Source organism: Eublepharis macularius, chromosome 2 (assembly GCF_028583425.1).
Source record: "Eublepharis macularius isolate TG4126 chromosome 2, MPM_Emac_v1.0, whole genome shotgun sequence".
Taxonomy (NCBI): Eukaryota; Metazoa; Chordata; class Lepidosauria; order Squamata; family Eublepharidae; genus Eublepharis; species Eublepharis macularius.
This window is the reverse complement of record NC_072791.1, coordinates 40,555,866-40,572,355: the sequence shown is the minus strand read 5'-3', so window position 1 is coordinate 40,572,355 and position 16,490 is coordinate 40,555,866. Positions and strand designations below refer to the sequence as shown.

Genomic DNA, 16,490 nt, shown 5'->3' with positions numbered 1-16,490 from the left:
ACTGCTCTTGTGGCTGGACAGCCATTTTGGAGTAGTGGTTAAGAGTGTGGGACTCTAACCTGGAGAGCCGGGTTTCATTCCCCACTCCTCCACTTGAAGCCAGGTGGGTGACCTTGGGCTAGTCACAGCTCTCTGGAGCTCTCTCAGCCCCACCCACCTCACAGGGTGTTTTGTTGTGGGGATAATAACAACATACTTTATAAACAGCTCTGAGTGGGCATTAAGTTGTCCTGAAGGGCAGCATATAAATCGAATGTTGTTATTTGTAAACCCAGCCCCAGGAAAGCCATTTTGAGATCGTGCCCTTTCCTTGATCCTCAGAATTCCAGAAGTGCCCAAATGGGGAGCTCACCTACTCTCACAACCTATAAGTAAATTAGGCTGAGGGGAAAAGTGACTGGCCTAAGATGACTCAGTTCAGCCTTCATGGCAAAGCAGAATTGAACTTGCCTGGCCCTTGGATCAAGAGCCCCACTGAACACGGGCTGATTTCGCTTGCGTCGCCACCCAGTAACGACAGCTCCAACGCATCCTTCTGTAGCACAGAAGGTATCTGAAGAAGTGCGCTGTGGAAAGCTCATACCCTACCACAAATTTTGTTAGTCTTATTGGTTCTACTGGATCCTTATTCTTTTCTGTTTCTATAGCACAGTGATTAAGTGGCTGGGCTCCGAGCCAGCACTCTGCTGGTTTGACTCCCATTGCTGCCATGAAGTATGTCACTCCTCTCAGGCCTAGCTCCCCAGGTGTACTGTGAGGATAATAATAACACTGACTTTGTTCACTATTCTGAGTGCTGCACTAATCTGTCCAGAGAAGTGGTATATACTCATATTGTTGTTGTTATTGTTATCATCTCTTTCCTATCAAGAGCCTAGTTGAGTTTTGTTAGTTATATTAATCCCGCCCTCCCCGCACGCAGGCTCAGGGCGGCTGAGGACCAAGGCCGTCCCACAGCACTTTTGGACAGGCTTCAGTTGCGCGCCTTTCAGCCCGAGAGCCGCCCACAGTTGGAGCGGCGGCGTTTCTGCTTAGACTGTTCTGGGCCGCCGCCACGAGGTGTCGACCGAGAGCCAGCGCTGGAAGCCGCCGGAGTCCGAGAGGGGCGGGATTGGCTCGTTCGGAGTAAGTGGACTTTTTGCAAGTGAGCAAAGTGGGATGGTGGCGCCCGAAGAACGCGGCGCGGCTTTGAGAAGGAGCTTTGCCGCCTCTCGCCCGCTTCTCTTCAGCCCGCAGCGGGGAGAAGAGGCCAGAGGCGTCCGCTGCAGGCGACTCCTGAAGACTTTTGACTCCAGGTGAGGAGCGGCGTTGCGGCGGAGAGCGCTGCAGGGAAGACCGCAGGTGGGCAGGGGGCTGCTGCCGCCTCCTATCCTCCGAAGGTATTTCTATGGCAGGGCGCGTGTAACGGCAGCGGGGCAGGCAGGGGAAGACGTCCCCACTGCTCCTCAGCAGGGCACAGTTTACTGCTTCCCTAACCGCCTGGACACACCGGTTGAATTTTTGCCTGCCACACCTACCTCCAAGCCTCCCAAGGTCCCAACCAAAACCAGTGAACAGAAAACAGATGCTGTTGAGCGTATCTTAGGGGGACGATCCTGAGATGTAACTTTTGAGGGCTCTCAGGATGGGGTACGTGGGCTTGGTCTTCCCTCTTAATATCTTCACAACAACCTTGCAATGTAGGGAACAACTGGCCTAAGGCTACCCAACCAGACAGGGAACTGAACCTGAGTCTCCTAGATAACAAATGGTTGACAAATGGGCTGGTGAAGTGAGCAAATACGGATTGGGAGGTTAAGTACAAAGGGGTGCCTCTAGGATTTACTGTTTAGGGGAGTCAGGCTGTGAGGTAATGCAGAGGTTGGAATGATTCTGTCAATATTTTCCCGTGTAATATTGCTACTATTAATAATTATATCTTTACAACATATACTCTGCATTTATAACATTTTAAATATTTCTTCTGGTAACATCTATGTGTAGATCCTGTTAGTGAACTGAATAAAATGGATAAGGTTTCCTGACTTAAACCTGTCCAGTCTCTGTCTCCCTTTGTTAACATGTCTGTAATCTGCTGCCTCATGCATAGTTCCCAAAGTCTATTATTTGTAGGTTACCTTTTCTCTTATTTCCAAGGCTTGGCATAAAGTCAATACAACTAAAAGTTACTTTAAATAGGACACATTATGGAAATGAATATTAATAACATAAAATCAGGCACCCCGACCCCTTTTCATTTCATTTCAGCAGCCCGCATAAGGGTTTCTATTTTTAAGGGAAATTGGTTTGTGAGTATGGCGTTAGCAGCACTAGTAGGAGGCAGCTCCCACGAGAAGCCAGGAAATGAGAAAGTCCTCTACACAATTCAGCACCTAGGGGGAATAGGTTTACTAGAAAATTGTGGATGGGAAAGCATAGGATGGAAGATTGTAGGATCCTGTTTATGGAAGTAGAATGATGGATGGAGCTTCACATATCTCCCTGGGATAGAAGGAGGTTTATAGAGCCAGTCCTAAAAGTGCTGCAGGTGATGATGAAATGCATACAAATATACTTTGTAGAGTTAACTTGGAGCAGGGCTTTTTTCAGCAGGAATGTGGTGGGACGGAGTTCCGGAACCTCTTGAAAATGGTCACATGGCTGGTGGCCCCGCCCCCTGAGGGCCATCTAAACTCCCCTCTGTCTGGAGATCAGGGGGCGGGGCCACCAGCCATGTGACCATTTTCTCCGAGGGCAACCCACTGAGTTCCACCACCTCTTTTCCCAGAAAAAAAGCCCTGACTTGGAGTATGCTAAAGCGTGTGTGCATGCGCGTGTGCTTGGAACAATGTCTTTGCATTTTTGCTTCTTACACGGTTACATTTCCCTTCAGAGAGGATCGATTGGAGGTGTGTTTTCAGAAGAAATACAAGGTTTTCCTGTGATCCCTGTCTGGAGAAGGATCATAGAGGGAAATGAAGCAATTGCAACGCTAGGTTTAAGAAGATGCTGTGCTTGCCAGAATTCCTTCAGTTGCTGCTGTTGCTCAAAATGGGACTGGTAACTAAAGGTGTGGATGTGTGTCCATCACATTGTGACTGTTCTAGTTGGGACCACTTCAAAATTACCTGCACAGAGATTCATTTCATCCCCAGCCTACCACAAGGCACACAGACTTTGTGAGTATATGCAATTTTAAAAAAAAATAAAATAAAATTTGTACTCCGCTTTTCTGCCCAATGAGGGCCACCAACTGTGGCTAATAGTTAAAACAAAGTGTTATTAAAACTTGTCATAAAAACAATTAAAATCAAAACATATATATATATATATATGTACAATGTAGGAATAATAATTAAAACATACGGCAGAAAGGAGTGATCACTGAGAGATAATCAGATGAAACAAAAAAGTAACAAAAGGGAACACATAAAGACAAAGAGTTGTATAGCTTTGGTACCTCAACTGAAAAGAAGGCTTTTTGTCAGGTTGCCACTTGCATAATCTCAGAAGGTGGGGGCATACAAAGCAGGGCCTTAGAAGATGACTTTAGCAGTCAGGTACATTTGTATAGTCAAAGGTCCAAGATTTATAGTCCTACATGTATAAGGCTTTAAAAGTCAAAACCAGCACCTTGAACTGTGCCTGGAAACAGATTGGGAGAAAGCATAGATGGACCAAGACTGGGATGATATGGACTCTATAACCTACTCCAGTCAGCTGCAGCATTCTATAACAACTGAAGTTTCCAAACACATTTCAAGGGCCATCCCCTGTAAAGCACATTGCAGTAATCTAATCTAGATGTTACCAGGGCATGCGCTACAGTAAGCAGATATTTTCTGACCAAGAAAGGCTGCAGCTGGCTAACCACCTGAAGCCAGTAAAAAGTCCTCCTGTCCATGTGCCACTTGCTTATCCAGCGGTCACTCTGGGTCCAGGAACCGACAGGCTTTTTCTTTCAAGGGGAGTACAACCCCATCCAGAACAGGGGACATATAATATAGGAATATATAAATATCAGGCAGACGTCCTGCTCACCAGTAGCAATTTTTGGGCTTAGACTTCAGTTTATTACCCCTCATCTACCCTAAAACTACCTCCAGACTCCAGTTTAGGGTATCTACAGTCTCCCTGAGATCCATCAGAAGTGCAAGATAGAGCTGAATGTCATCTATATATTGGTGACTACTCAGCCCATATCTCTGCTGACCTCACCCAGTGGTTTCACGTAGATGTTCAAAAGCATAGGGGATAAGATGGACCTTCGTGGCACCTCACAGGCCAGAGGCCAAGGTCTTTCAGCACCCATATGGAATGGCATATACATGGGGCTGCCCTTGAAAATGGTCTGCAATGCTAAAGCTGTCACAGAATGTTGCTTCCAGAACATTGACTGGAGGGGGAGTCATAGGATCCATATCACTCCTGCCTTGGAACAACACCATTTACATTGATGCTGGTATAGACCTTTAGAGCTCCTATATGAGTTGGCACCAGCATACCGTAAGGACCACCTACTCCTATATGAGGTTAGACAGGTGGCAACCGGAAAAAGAGCCTTCTCATTCACAGCACTAAATACTCCGGAACTGGAATTCCCTCCCCAGGGAGAGTCATCTGTCTCCCTCTATCATTGTCTTCCACCAGCAGGTGAAGACTTTTGATTTGTTTCACACTCCCTTATTAAATCTCACTGGCCCTCCCTGTTTGTGTCTCTCTCTGAACCCCTTTCATTTAATATTTAATATTTTATTATAATTTTGTTTTATGTTTTTTTACCTACATAAATGTTCTGCTACAATTTTATGTATCACAGTGATTCGAGCAGACTATAAACAACTGTCTATCATGAAATTACGTTTCTCAGTGAGTCAGATGAATTATAAATAATTATCCATGGATGGGGTAATAATGTTAAATTTCTCAGTGAGACAAGCTGACAATAAATAATAGTAAAACATAGTATATATCAATCTTATATACTAATAGCCAAGTGGTCCTGATCTGAGGATACTTAAATCTGGAGACCAGAGCCATGAACGAACAAGATAGATCTTCCTGCACACCTGCAAAATTCCAGCAGTTTGATGAAAAATCTGAATTCTAAAAAAAAAATACATTGGGGGTTTAAAAAAAACCCAAAATGATAAAAAGAGTTTTCTGTAGCTTTAACCAGATGTCCTCAGAGCTGTTGCTAGTCAACCATGACAGGTCAGCCAATATATCCAGGCTTGATTTCTGTCAATAAAAGACAGGGGGAGGGGGAGGGTTGCCAGGTCCCTTAAGTCCCCCAGTGGGAGACTGGGACACTGGCACTTACCCTGAGTTGGCTTTGGAGTTCTCCATTGCATGTGCTGTGCACTCACGGTGTGCACGATGACGTCACTTCCAGGAAGTGACATCATCACACTGGTCAAAGAGTGGCCTGGGAGCACATGCGCGCTCCCCAAAATGGGCCCAATGCAGGGTGCAGAAGTGCGCCGCAGGAGGGCACAGGGCTGCACCACGCTGCCTGGGGTGTGCGGGGGAATGGCAAGCCTAGGGAGGGGGCTGTGCCTTGTCCAGGACTGTTTGGGCCTTTAAGGGGACTCATTGGGGTGAGGCCTAGAGGCAGCCACCGAGTGCCTTGGTACCACATGATTTGTATGACTCATCCAGGCCTGGCTGTTAGCTATGGTTGAACAGCAACTCCCCCCCTCCAGCCTGCATAATGTAGTGGTTAGAGTTTCAGAGTAGGATGTAGGACAGTGGTCCCCAAACTTTTTAGCACCAGGGACCGGTTTTATGGAAGACAATTTTTCCACGGACTTCGGCGTGGGGGGGGGGGGGGAGTTGTTTCAGGATAATGCAATTGCGCACTTTATTTCTATTACATTATTATTATTTTATTATTATTATTACAGTATATAATGATGCCGCGGCAGGTGGGGAAGTGGGGAGGCAAGCGGGGAAGTGGACTGCCTCGCTGCTCGCCTTCCCGCCCCTTCACTGCCGCTGCCATAGAGTAGACCACACTACACTGGTGTGCTTATTGAGCTGTAACGCAGTCCGACATAGCCCCTAGGTGACAAAAGCCTTTTAAATGCATGGTTTATATCCTAAATCAAAAAGAGTCCAGTAGCACCTTTAAGACTAACCAATTTTATTGTAGCATAAGCTTTCGAGAATCACAGTTCTCTTCATCAAATGCATGGAGGGTATGCATCTGACGAAGAGAACTGTGATTCTTGAAAGCTTATGCTACAATAAAATTGGTTAGTCTTAAAGGTGCTATTGGACTCTTCTTGATTTTGCTACTACAGACTAACACGGCTAACTCCTCTGGGTTTATATCCTGACTTCCTTGGGAAGCAAGAAGGATTAGGTCTACACAATATGCATACATCAGTATTCCTTTGTGATGGTGTTGAACTTGTCATTGATACTTGTTCATATAGTTTGATGTGCAAAGCAAGAATTGTAACTAATGCTGGAGGCTTTTCCTCTCAGATTGATCCAGGAAGAGTAAATTACCTTCTTAAATCAGTGGTTGTGACAAAGCATGACAAACTTTGCTCCTTTAAGTCAAAACAGAGTTCTATGTTCACTTTGGTATAATGGCATGAAAAACATTATTCTCCAAATATGTCCTATCTTCTCCTTTTCCCTTGTACATGCAGGTGGACTGTGCTATCCCCTGGAGGTGTCAGCTCCAAATGCATTTGATATAAACATTGTATGTGCAAAGGCATAAGAGTGCAAATAAAATGGCCGCTATGACATCACAGCATGACCTAGGGTCAAACCACACATGATATTTGAATTCCATGACTAGAGCTCCAAATGTGGTTTTATATGGAAAGATGGGGAAGGGAGAGCTTAACTCCCTTCTCTGTAGGGAAAAATGACAGGTACCTGTATCGTGCCTGTCTTGTTTCCCAAGTTTTCAAGGGGGCTCAAATTACATGTGATTATGAAACTCCGATGTTGTCTATAGCATGGGCCCTATCCAGCACTCCCTTGAAGTTACACATTGCAGAGGAAGATGGGTAATGGTGGACTTTCAGAGAAGCTTGTCCAGCACTGCTGACCATTGAAGAAGCCTTGTTAAAGGTTCCAAGGAGCCCCAAGGTTCTCTGGACTGTAGTAGCCCTTTTCACACACTACTCCTGACCACAGCATATTAATTGGAAGGAACTGCATAGAGGTTATGTGTGTATAATTTAATCTATGCCGGATGCTTTTCTTGATATCAAGATGCCGCCTTTTGCAGGCTCCCAATGCAGATATCTGTATGAGCACATGTTGGCTGGGAACAGCATATGCAGTCGGTGAAGGTCTGAATGAGGCTTGTTTGAAAACTACAGGAGAAAAACAAACAGACTGGTTGCTTTGCCTGGAGGCACAAAACTTTGTCAGCTGTTTGAGGAGAAGCCTAGATTTTTCCTCTCTACAAATATTGCACTTATTTGTGATTCTAACTATGATGTATTTTCAAACAAGCCTCTTGGTGTACCAAAAGTAGTTCTGTTTGTTCTAGCCTGACAGTTAATGCTTGTGCCTTTTTCTCCTGTATCAGTTTCGTACTGATGGGGCAATAAAGATTCATGAATGGTTTCGAAACAGTTGGTTTTCTTGAAACACAAACTCTTGTTTCTGATAGAGAACCATACAAGCAAGTCTTTAATAGACCACAAGTTAACTTTATGTCCCTCCTATGCTGTAACTACCAGTGGATTTAAGCTGAATTGGAACGTTAGAAAAAAAGCAGTACTGGGTTAATAAAGGAAGGTTGAGGAAACACTTTCCATTGTAGCATTAATTGGTTTGATTAATCTTACCTAGGGTTGCCGTTCCCCCAGTGAGAGTGGAGGATCCCCCCCCCCCACTCCCAGCCTCTTCCCCCTGAACTGAGCATGTTTGTGAAAGGACACTCAGTCAGGGAAAGAGAGGCCAGCTATGTGCTGCCTGAGCAGGTTTAATATTTCTGTGAATGAGAGTCAGAGAAAGAGAGGCTAGCTGTGTGCTGCCTATATTTGAAGTATTTGTGAGAGAACTATTGAGTCTAGTGAAGGAGGCTAACTGTGTGTGAAGCCTTAGAAGAGATCTGTGTGAATGAGTTTATAGGAAGTAACTTTAAGAACTAAGAACTACTTTTATGAAACCAATACGCTTCTTGAAAAATAAACATTTATTTTGTTTTGTTATATCCCAGTGTAGCTGTCCTTGCTATATCCCATTCATATCCTCAGGGCCACATAGAACCACGAAGGAGCCTGACACTTAAACACGTTACCAAAGGGGAAATTTGAATAAAATATTTTGGAATAATATATTTCTGGTGGCAGCAAACTACCCAGAGGGTGTAAGGGGAAGATTAAAAGAAAAATCTACCCCAAAGAAAGTACAGGTCAATTGGTTTGATTAATCTTACCTAGGGTTGCCGTTCCCCCAGTGAGAGTGGAGGATCCCCCCCCCACTCCCAGCCTCTGCCCCCTGTCACCACTCAACTGGCTGGAGGGGCGGGGGGGAAGGCAGGGGAACAGGCCTCCTGGGTGCACTCCCGGGAGTGATGTCATCATGCTGCCCTCGGAGTGCTCCCTCGCTTCACATGAGACCCGTTTGGCCCCAAATTGGCCTTGTGCAAAGCTTGCACATGCTTCTGGGCCTGCACAATGACATCACTTCCCAGAAGTGACATCATCATGCAGTCCCAGGAGCACGAAGAGAACAAAAAAGGTGAGTGCTGAGTCCCGTCCCCGCCCCGCCCCGCCCCACACACACGCACACTTCCCACTGGGAGGGTAAGAGGACCTGGCAACCCTAAGCTTGCCTGCTTCAGCTATAGGTAATGAATTACTTGGCACTTATTCTCAAGAGGTAGAGTTGCCAGCTGGCAACTGGCAGGAGGCGGGGACATGTGGAGGCACCATTGCAGCCATGATGGCATTTCTGAGCCAAACTCAAAAGTGATGTCTCACTGCTCTAAGATTCAGCAGAAATGCTTTGGTAAAACCATACGAGTTTCTGCTGAATCATAGAGTGGTGTGATATCACTTCCAGGTTCAGCCTAGAAATGAAGTCACACTGTCACCATGATGGCAATTTAAAAATTATTTTTACTCTTTCTGGGCCACTAAGAGACTATGGCTTTAATTATTTTTACTCCCGTTGGGCCCCTAAGCAGCAGCAGGTGCCTCCTATTACCAGAGCCGAATCCACACTTCCCTACCTTCCGGTTTTCCTGCACATTTATTGCGCTGGATTCTATCTTGCAATGTCCCAGGCTGTGTTCACATTCCCTTTCTTACTAAGTCAGCGTCACACTGTACTTTGTTCACATAAGGGGCCGGGTCTAGATCCACTGTCGCTGATGATGACATGAAAGTCAGTCAGATTTATTTACAGTTAAAAACCAGTACAGACTTGTAAAAAACATAAGTGAGTATCATACACAAAATACACCACTTTATAAAAATAATTATATAAATATATAATTATATAAAAACTTGGCAATATACATACAAAAGTGTGGGCTTTCAGGGTTAGAAATAAAAGCAGATGTTACTTTGCACATTCCTTGCGGATTCTACAAGCCGCGGATGATGACATGATGTTTTTTAAAAAATTTAATGAGAGATTTCTGCTATATCAATTTTCTGCTGTATTGCAAATGCGTTTGATTCATAGAAAACACCACACTGCATTGCACGCTCAGGCCATGCAAGACCGAAGTAGCATTTTCTGTTGATCAGAGAGCCCCAGGAGAGCACAATGGGTCACTGAAAAAGATTGCGGACATTGGTGGGACACAGGTGTTTGCATGGCCAATTATCACAAACTACTGTGTTACCACTCAACTATATTTATAGGATAGCGATTTTTCACTATAGCAATAATTTAAATTTTTTAAAAAACTGGAAAGAGTCAACCTTTGCAGCCACAGTCCGCTTATCTGAAATTACCTAGGCTGTCCTTCGGCAGTAAAACATTATTCACTGTAATGAAAATGGTGCCCCCCCCCCCCATGCCTCCACAGGATTTTTACAACGCTACTTCCCAAACCGGTTGGGAATTGAAACGGGATTGTGAAATAGCGCTAGGAAAGCACCCTTTTTAAAAAAAAATGGACAGGGATGCGGGCATGCCTCGGACAGAGTTGGGACCATAAGAATTGCTTGGCAAAGAGGGATGGTTCAAGTCTGGTGGGCCTCCTTTCTAGCTCCCCTTTTTACATATATTGATAATACAGGCCGTATTCCCAAGTCTTGGGGTACAGCCATAGTGGTTCCACTATATAAGAAGGGTACGAAGGAGGATCCCTCCAATTACAGACCAATCAGCCTGTTAAATATTATAAGCAAGTTTTATGCAGGTCATCTGTCAGAAAAATTCCAGGATTGGTTAGAACAAGAAAATATACTGGCTGATGAACAGGCAGGCTTTAGGTCAGGCAGGTTCACACTTGACCACTGTCTGACTTTACAGCATTTTATTGAAAAATACTCAGCCAGGGGAACAATTTCATTATACGCTGCTTTTGTTGACCTTAAGGCAGCGTTTAATTCAATATCTAGACCTCGGCTTTGGAATAAGCTCCTATGTGCCAATATAGACAAAAGACTTCTGTTCTTATTGCGGGCCTTGCATGAACATACCTTCCTAAGAGTGAGATGTAGTAGACTTGGTCACCTCACTGACTCCATTAGAACCCTAAGAGGTGTCAGGCAGGGTTGCCTGCTAGCCCCAGTCTTACTTAGTTTCTACATCAATAATATGGCTGGCTGGCTCAATACTCCAGATCTTCACCCCCCTAAACTCGCAAACTGGCATGTATCTGTGTTACTGTATGCTGATGATGCAGTGTTCTTATCTAGAACCCCAGCTGGCTTAAGGAGAGCCCTTGGGAAAATGGCTGTGTTTTGCGAAACTGAGCTCCTGGATATCAGTTATCAGAAGACCAAAATCATAGCATTCGGGAGTAGATCGAAACAAATATACTGGGCTATCAATGGCCATCAGATTGAACAAGTAGATAGCTTTAAATACTTGGGAGTGATTGTACAAGCAAATGGCTCAAGGGTTAAGCACAGCCAATATGTTGCTGAGCAAGGGGAAAGATCGGCAAATGCCATATTAAAAAATTTTCGTACCCAGGGCGGCTATTTTGTTCCAGCAGCATTAAAGCTGTATAAGGCCAAAACTTTAGCGCAGATGCTATATGGAACATTTTTAGGTCCTCCCTTCTCTTGTTTCAATCCTCAAGAAAGAGCATAGTCCAGATTTTTGAGAGCTGTGCTACAAGTTCCCAAGGGTGTATCAAACATCTGGATTCGGCTGGAGTCTGGAAACCTGAGGTTTGAAGCTAGGGTGGGTATCCAGTCCATGCATATGTGGCTGAAAGCTTTTTTCTATCCTCAAAGTTTGCTCCCTCTGATTCTCCATGATGAATTTAAATCCAGCTGGCTTAAGGTGGTGTATAGGTATATTACAAAAATAGGTTTCTCTCCTCAGGTGCTCCAGTCCTAACTCAGGGGGCTGAATGAGCCAAAGCGTTAATTAAAGAATAGAAGACATAAAGCGCCAATCTGACATCTCTAGTGCATCTAAAATGAGGGTGTTGATAAATGATAAAGGTATTCTTGAGCCAACCAAGTATCTGGCCTCTGTGGAAGTAAATAATTTCAGAAGGGCATTTTCTTTGGCCAGGTGTTCTGCTTTTCCATCAGCGGTTGTTGAGGGTAGGTACAACAAAATCCCCTATGCAGAAAGGCTATGTCTATGCCCTTTGGGAGAGGTAGAGTCTGCAGAGCACATGTTCTTCAGTTGCCCATTCTATGGAGATGTTCATTTAAAAATTATTACTCCACTATTAGATAGGATTCCCAGTCATATAACTACAAATAAAGCAAAGTTCTGCTGACTCTTAGGCGGTAAAAACCACATGATCACATGGCAAGTAGCCAGATTCTGTACATTAATTTTTAAACGGCATGAAATGTATTTTAAAAGTTCTTAAATAACCGATGATTTTTCTTTTTATTGATAAGTGGTTCGGTAACATAAGTTTTGTATATTCGTCTTGGTACTGTAATAAAAATGATAAAGAGGGACGGTGTTCCGGAAAGGCAAGAAACAAGGAATTGGGGGTGGTTAAGAGGGGGCAGTCTCTGTGAACCGCTTCTATTTGTTCACATCCATGGTGAGAACTGCACAACAGAAGCATTGGAAAGCATGACAAACTCATCTGAGGTGCAGCACAACAGATGCGAAAGAATGGCGGGATTGAGGTGAGAGTATGTGAACAGCCCCTCTGAGGAGCACATAAATGGCGGGAAAATAGTGGCAAACTTGAGCCGTGTGGATTCGGCCCAGGAGACCGGGCAAACCTATCCAGTGGTGACAAACCAAGAAAGGTGGAGAAATGTCAAAACGGAAAATGCCTCTTATATGCTTTGCTTCCCAGTGGTCTTAGAGAAGCACAAAGAGGACAGTACTGTCCTGGAGAACATCTTTGCCAGAGCAGAGTCTATAAACTTGAGCAAAGAGAGAGAGAGAGATCTCGCATAGCAATAAAGTGTAGCCTGCAATCAGTTAAGTGTTGAGTTTTAGCTTCATGTAAACTTTTGTTTTCATTGTTGTTGTTTTATTCAGTATCCTTATTTGATCCTGTTTTTCTTCATCTGCCTGTACCATTTTAACAACAGGACATTATGATTTCTTCTAGCGGCCAGATTGAGAGGTCTCCCACTTGAAGGACTAGGTTGTTTTGGGATACTATACCAACATCTAGTCAGGAAAATGTTTTATGTATGGTTTTAAAAGAAAGTAGTTTTTAAAGGCATGTTGCCTTTCTCTGCCCATGCTCCTGTTTATGAAATCACTTGCTTTTACCATTCCAGCAAGACATTGTTACTCTTTTAAAGAGAATTTCAGAGATATACTTTTAAAAATACAAGACATTGATACCAACATGTGCTTTTCCTTAATCCTTTCTCCATCAATCAGATTCATGATGAATTCCTTTCTTCTCAGAAATTAAACTAATTATATTATTTTCCTGTCTCATTTTTTTATTTTAAATGAGTTTTATGTGAAGAAACTCTATTCAGGCAGTCTGTGCTCTAAATGTGCCCCACATAATTTATTTCAAATACACTAGATGACTTGGTTATTCTTGCTTTTAAATCTATTTGTACACTCCAAAAAACCTATTGTAATGCAGTTGATCATGACCTGATTGTGTAGACCCGGTTGCTGTACGCTATAATCAGTTTGTTTTTTCATTTATTTCTTTGCCCTGAGCTTTCGCAATCATAGGCTTAGACCCTATGAACAAGTTCTCTGCATGCTAGATCATTACTGCCACAGAGTGTGCTTCCTCTTCTGTTTGTGCATTGATCTTGTGCAAACAGATGTTCAGTAGAAGAAGAAATGCCCTCCATGGCAGAGACCATCTACTGTAAATGAAACTCATTCTTAGCATCCATTTAATAAAATCCCATGTTACATCATACTGAAGGACCCACATGTTTGCCCTACTTGTGTATCCAAACCTAGTCTAAGAACGATTGCAAGTATAAAAAGAGAAATGTTTAGCTATATGTGGTTGTTTTTCCTAAACAGGAAGCATAAATGTTGACTGGTAAGTAGATTTTTATCTATTCTTGTGAATGCCTCCACAAATATGTGTGGTCTTGTGTTGTGATATCAATCTCATGTGCGTATTGGGATCTTCAGCAGTTAGTTGGCATCATTGGAAGATGGAGATGGTGGTGATTGCCTTGACTCTTCTTCTTTCATTATAAAAAATATGTTTACAATAAGGCTGCCAACTCCAGGTTGGGAAATTCCTGGAGATTAGGGAATGAAGCCTGGCAAAGATAAGAGGGGAGGGACTTAAGAGGGGTATAATGACATAGAGTCCACCCTCCAAAGCAGCCATTTTCTTCAGGGAAACTGATCTCTGTCATCTGGAGATCAGTTGAAATTCTGAGGGACCTCCAGGCTCCACCTGGATGTTGGCCACCCTAGTTTACAATGTGGGTAGCGGCGCTTGGGTATTGTCAAAGTAAATGACCAATTGTGTGGTCAAAATAATCATGTAGGGAACAGAACAGTGGAACTGACCCATTTCAACATTTTTCTTCAGATTCATATTGCATGTGGGTATTGTATACAAGTATGTATAAAGTGAGCCCTCCAGAACAAGTTTCTCTTTCCCCCACTAGGCCTGTGTAGAAGGGTCCAAAAAGCCAAGGGTATATTGAGGCCAACCCAATTAATGACACATAACAGTGTGGTTGGTCCTAATAAAGGATTGGGGCTGTGGCTCACTTTGCATGAAGAAGATCCCAGGTTCAATCCCCAGCCTCCCCAGGATGGATCAGGTGGTAGATGATGCAAAAAACCTCAGTCTAAGACCCTGGAGAGTCACTGCCAGTCTAAGAAGACAATACTGACTTCAGTGGACTAAAGAGTCCGATTCACTATAAGACAACTTCATGTGTTCAAGATAGTTAGGCAATGAATTTTTGCCCCAAGCAAATGGGAATGTCTCGGGGAATAGCACCGGGCCTCAGCGGCTGGTGGCTGAAAAATCTTTGCCTGGTCTGACTGGGGAAGCTGCATAGAGCAAGCTTTGGATCTTCCTGTGCAGAGACTCAGGGCCAAGCTACACATGACGAATGACATTTGAACGGCAAGTGTATTTCTCCCTGTTCACTTGCCCTTCACTCGATCCACTTGCCGTTCAAGTGTCATTCGTCATATGTAGCTTGGCCCTGAGTTGGCTGGGTGGGAGGGGAGAACAGGCTCAGCTGGTGTTGCTTATTGACCACTCAGTGCCTGTAAATCTGTGCTCTTGTAAATAAAAAGATTGTATTAGGAACTTCAGGAACAATGTGCACATGTCTGAAAAGTCTTCTATGGATATGGGACAAAAAAATCACCCATTTACACAATCAAAGAATTTAGATATGTTGAAAAAACAGACCTTGCTTTACACAGAGCTCTCTTCTATTGCATTATATTTTTATTTAGTATATTTATAGTCCATTTTTCTCACAGTGATGTCTTGTCTATCACTGCTATACATTTTCCTAACGTTTAGCCTAAATTCCAATTTCTTGTCATTGAAATTGTTCCTTCCTATCCTCAGAGGTGAATTTTATCTTTTTAAAAAATCCTTCAAAGTATTGGCATACATTCTGCATGAACTTGAACATGAACTTGCGGGGAGGGCAGAATATTAATATGATAAAATAAAATAATAATAATAATAAATAACATTCCGCATGAACTTCAACACAGTCAGAGTTTGTTCAAATATTGCTAATATATTTTCTGTTTTCTGTTTTTTGAAAGAGGGCCTTCAAATGAGCAAAATGTAAACATTAATATGACAACCCTGTGAAGAAATTTAAATAATTGTGTTTGAGGTGCACATCCCCCAAGAGAAATCCCATTGTATCTTGGGGTAGTCAAATAACCACAAAAGCAGAAGTCAGCGTGTTTCACAATTCCCAGAGCCTGTTTCAAGAACCCCAAAGCCCAGGTACCCACTTTGACATGCAGTGGGGGTTTTCTTTTGCGTAGACCCCCCCCCCATATTGAATAACACATCAATTCTGTGGAACAGGACTTCCTGTTTGGGATCCATGGAGGTCTAACACAGCTCTGGGAGCACAGCTGACCGGGCTGCCGTTTTTAGTGACCGGCGGGGGCAAACAAGCCCGCGGTCCCCTGTTCTCAGGCGGAGAACAGGCTTTGAACGCTCAAGTACCTCAGGGCGCGTTGATCTTGGGCGAGGGGGGGTTCTGCGCAACGGACTCTCCCCCGTCCCTTGAGGTCCCACCCTAAGACAGGTCGGCCTATATCTCTGCGGCAGTTCTGGGGCCAGTGACGGCTGGCATAAGATCTACATGCCCAAGCATCAACAGGAGGAAAGAAGGTGAAAGAGAACCTGAGTTTGAAGCAGTGATTACAACCCAGAAAGACGTTTGAAAAGGTAAAGATCACTATCTCTTGAAACGGGACGAATTACTTAAAGTAAAGAAGCATTAAAGGGGACTTTTAAACTGCAACAGTTTGATTAAAAGTAGAGGAAGACTCGGCAAGAAACAGATTAGTAAAAGGACTAAGCTAAAAGAAGTAATTAGAGAAATTGGAGGATTGTTGTTCATACCTGTGGTTGTGAGGAGATAATAGACTGTGAGAAAGCTTCTACCATCGCGAGAGCTGCTGTGAGGAGACGGGAAACAGGAAGTACGTAATTGTGATAGAGCTGCTGGAGAGAGACGGCCCTAAGGCAGACAGGAAGAGGGCAATCGCCATCTTTAAAGAGGGAAGGGCACGGGCTTCAGCAGAAGAGGAAGTATGCCATATTGGATTACAAAAATATAGAAAAACCATAGAGAAAAGACACCCGGCATTTTGGATTTTGTAAGTGCTTTTTTTTTTCCTTTTGAAACCAGGACATTTGAATTAAATTAAATTAAAGGGACACTTAGCCAAGTGCCACGGAGTTA

At 43.7% G+C, this 16,490-nt stretch overlaps 1 protein-coding gene across 1 annotated transcript in view; it reads left to right on the top strand.

The window, feature by feature from the left end:
• The first annotated feature begins 2,985 nt into the window (after nt 1–2,985).
• Nucleotides 2,986–16,490, top strand: part of TSHR (thyroid stimulating hormone receptor) — a 91,100-nt gene continuing 77,595 nt past the window's right edge. Inside the window, exon 1 of the mRNA XM_054971917.1 lies at nt 2,986–3,158. Coding sequence (XP_054827892.1) covers nt 2,986–3,158 — 173 coding nt within the window. The remainder of the gene's footprint in view (nt 3,159–16,490) is intronic.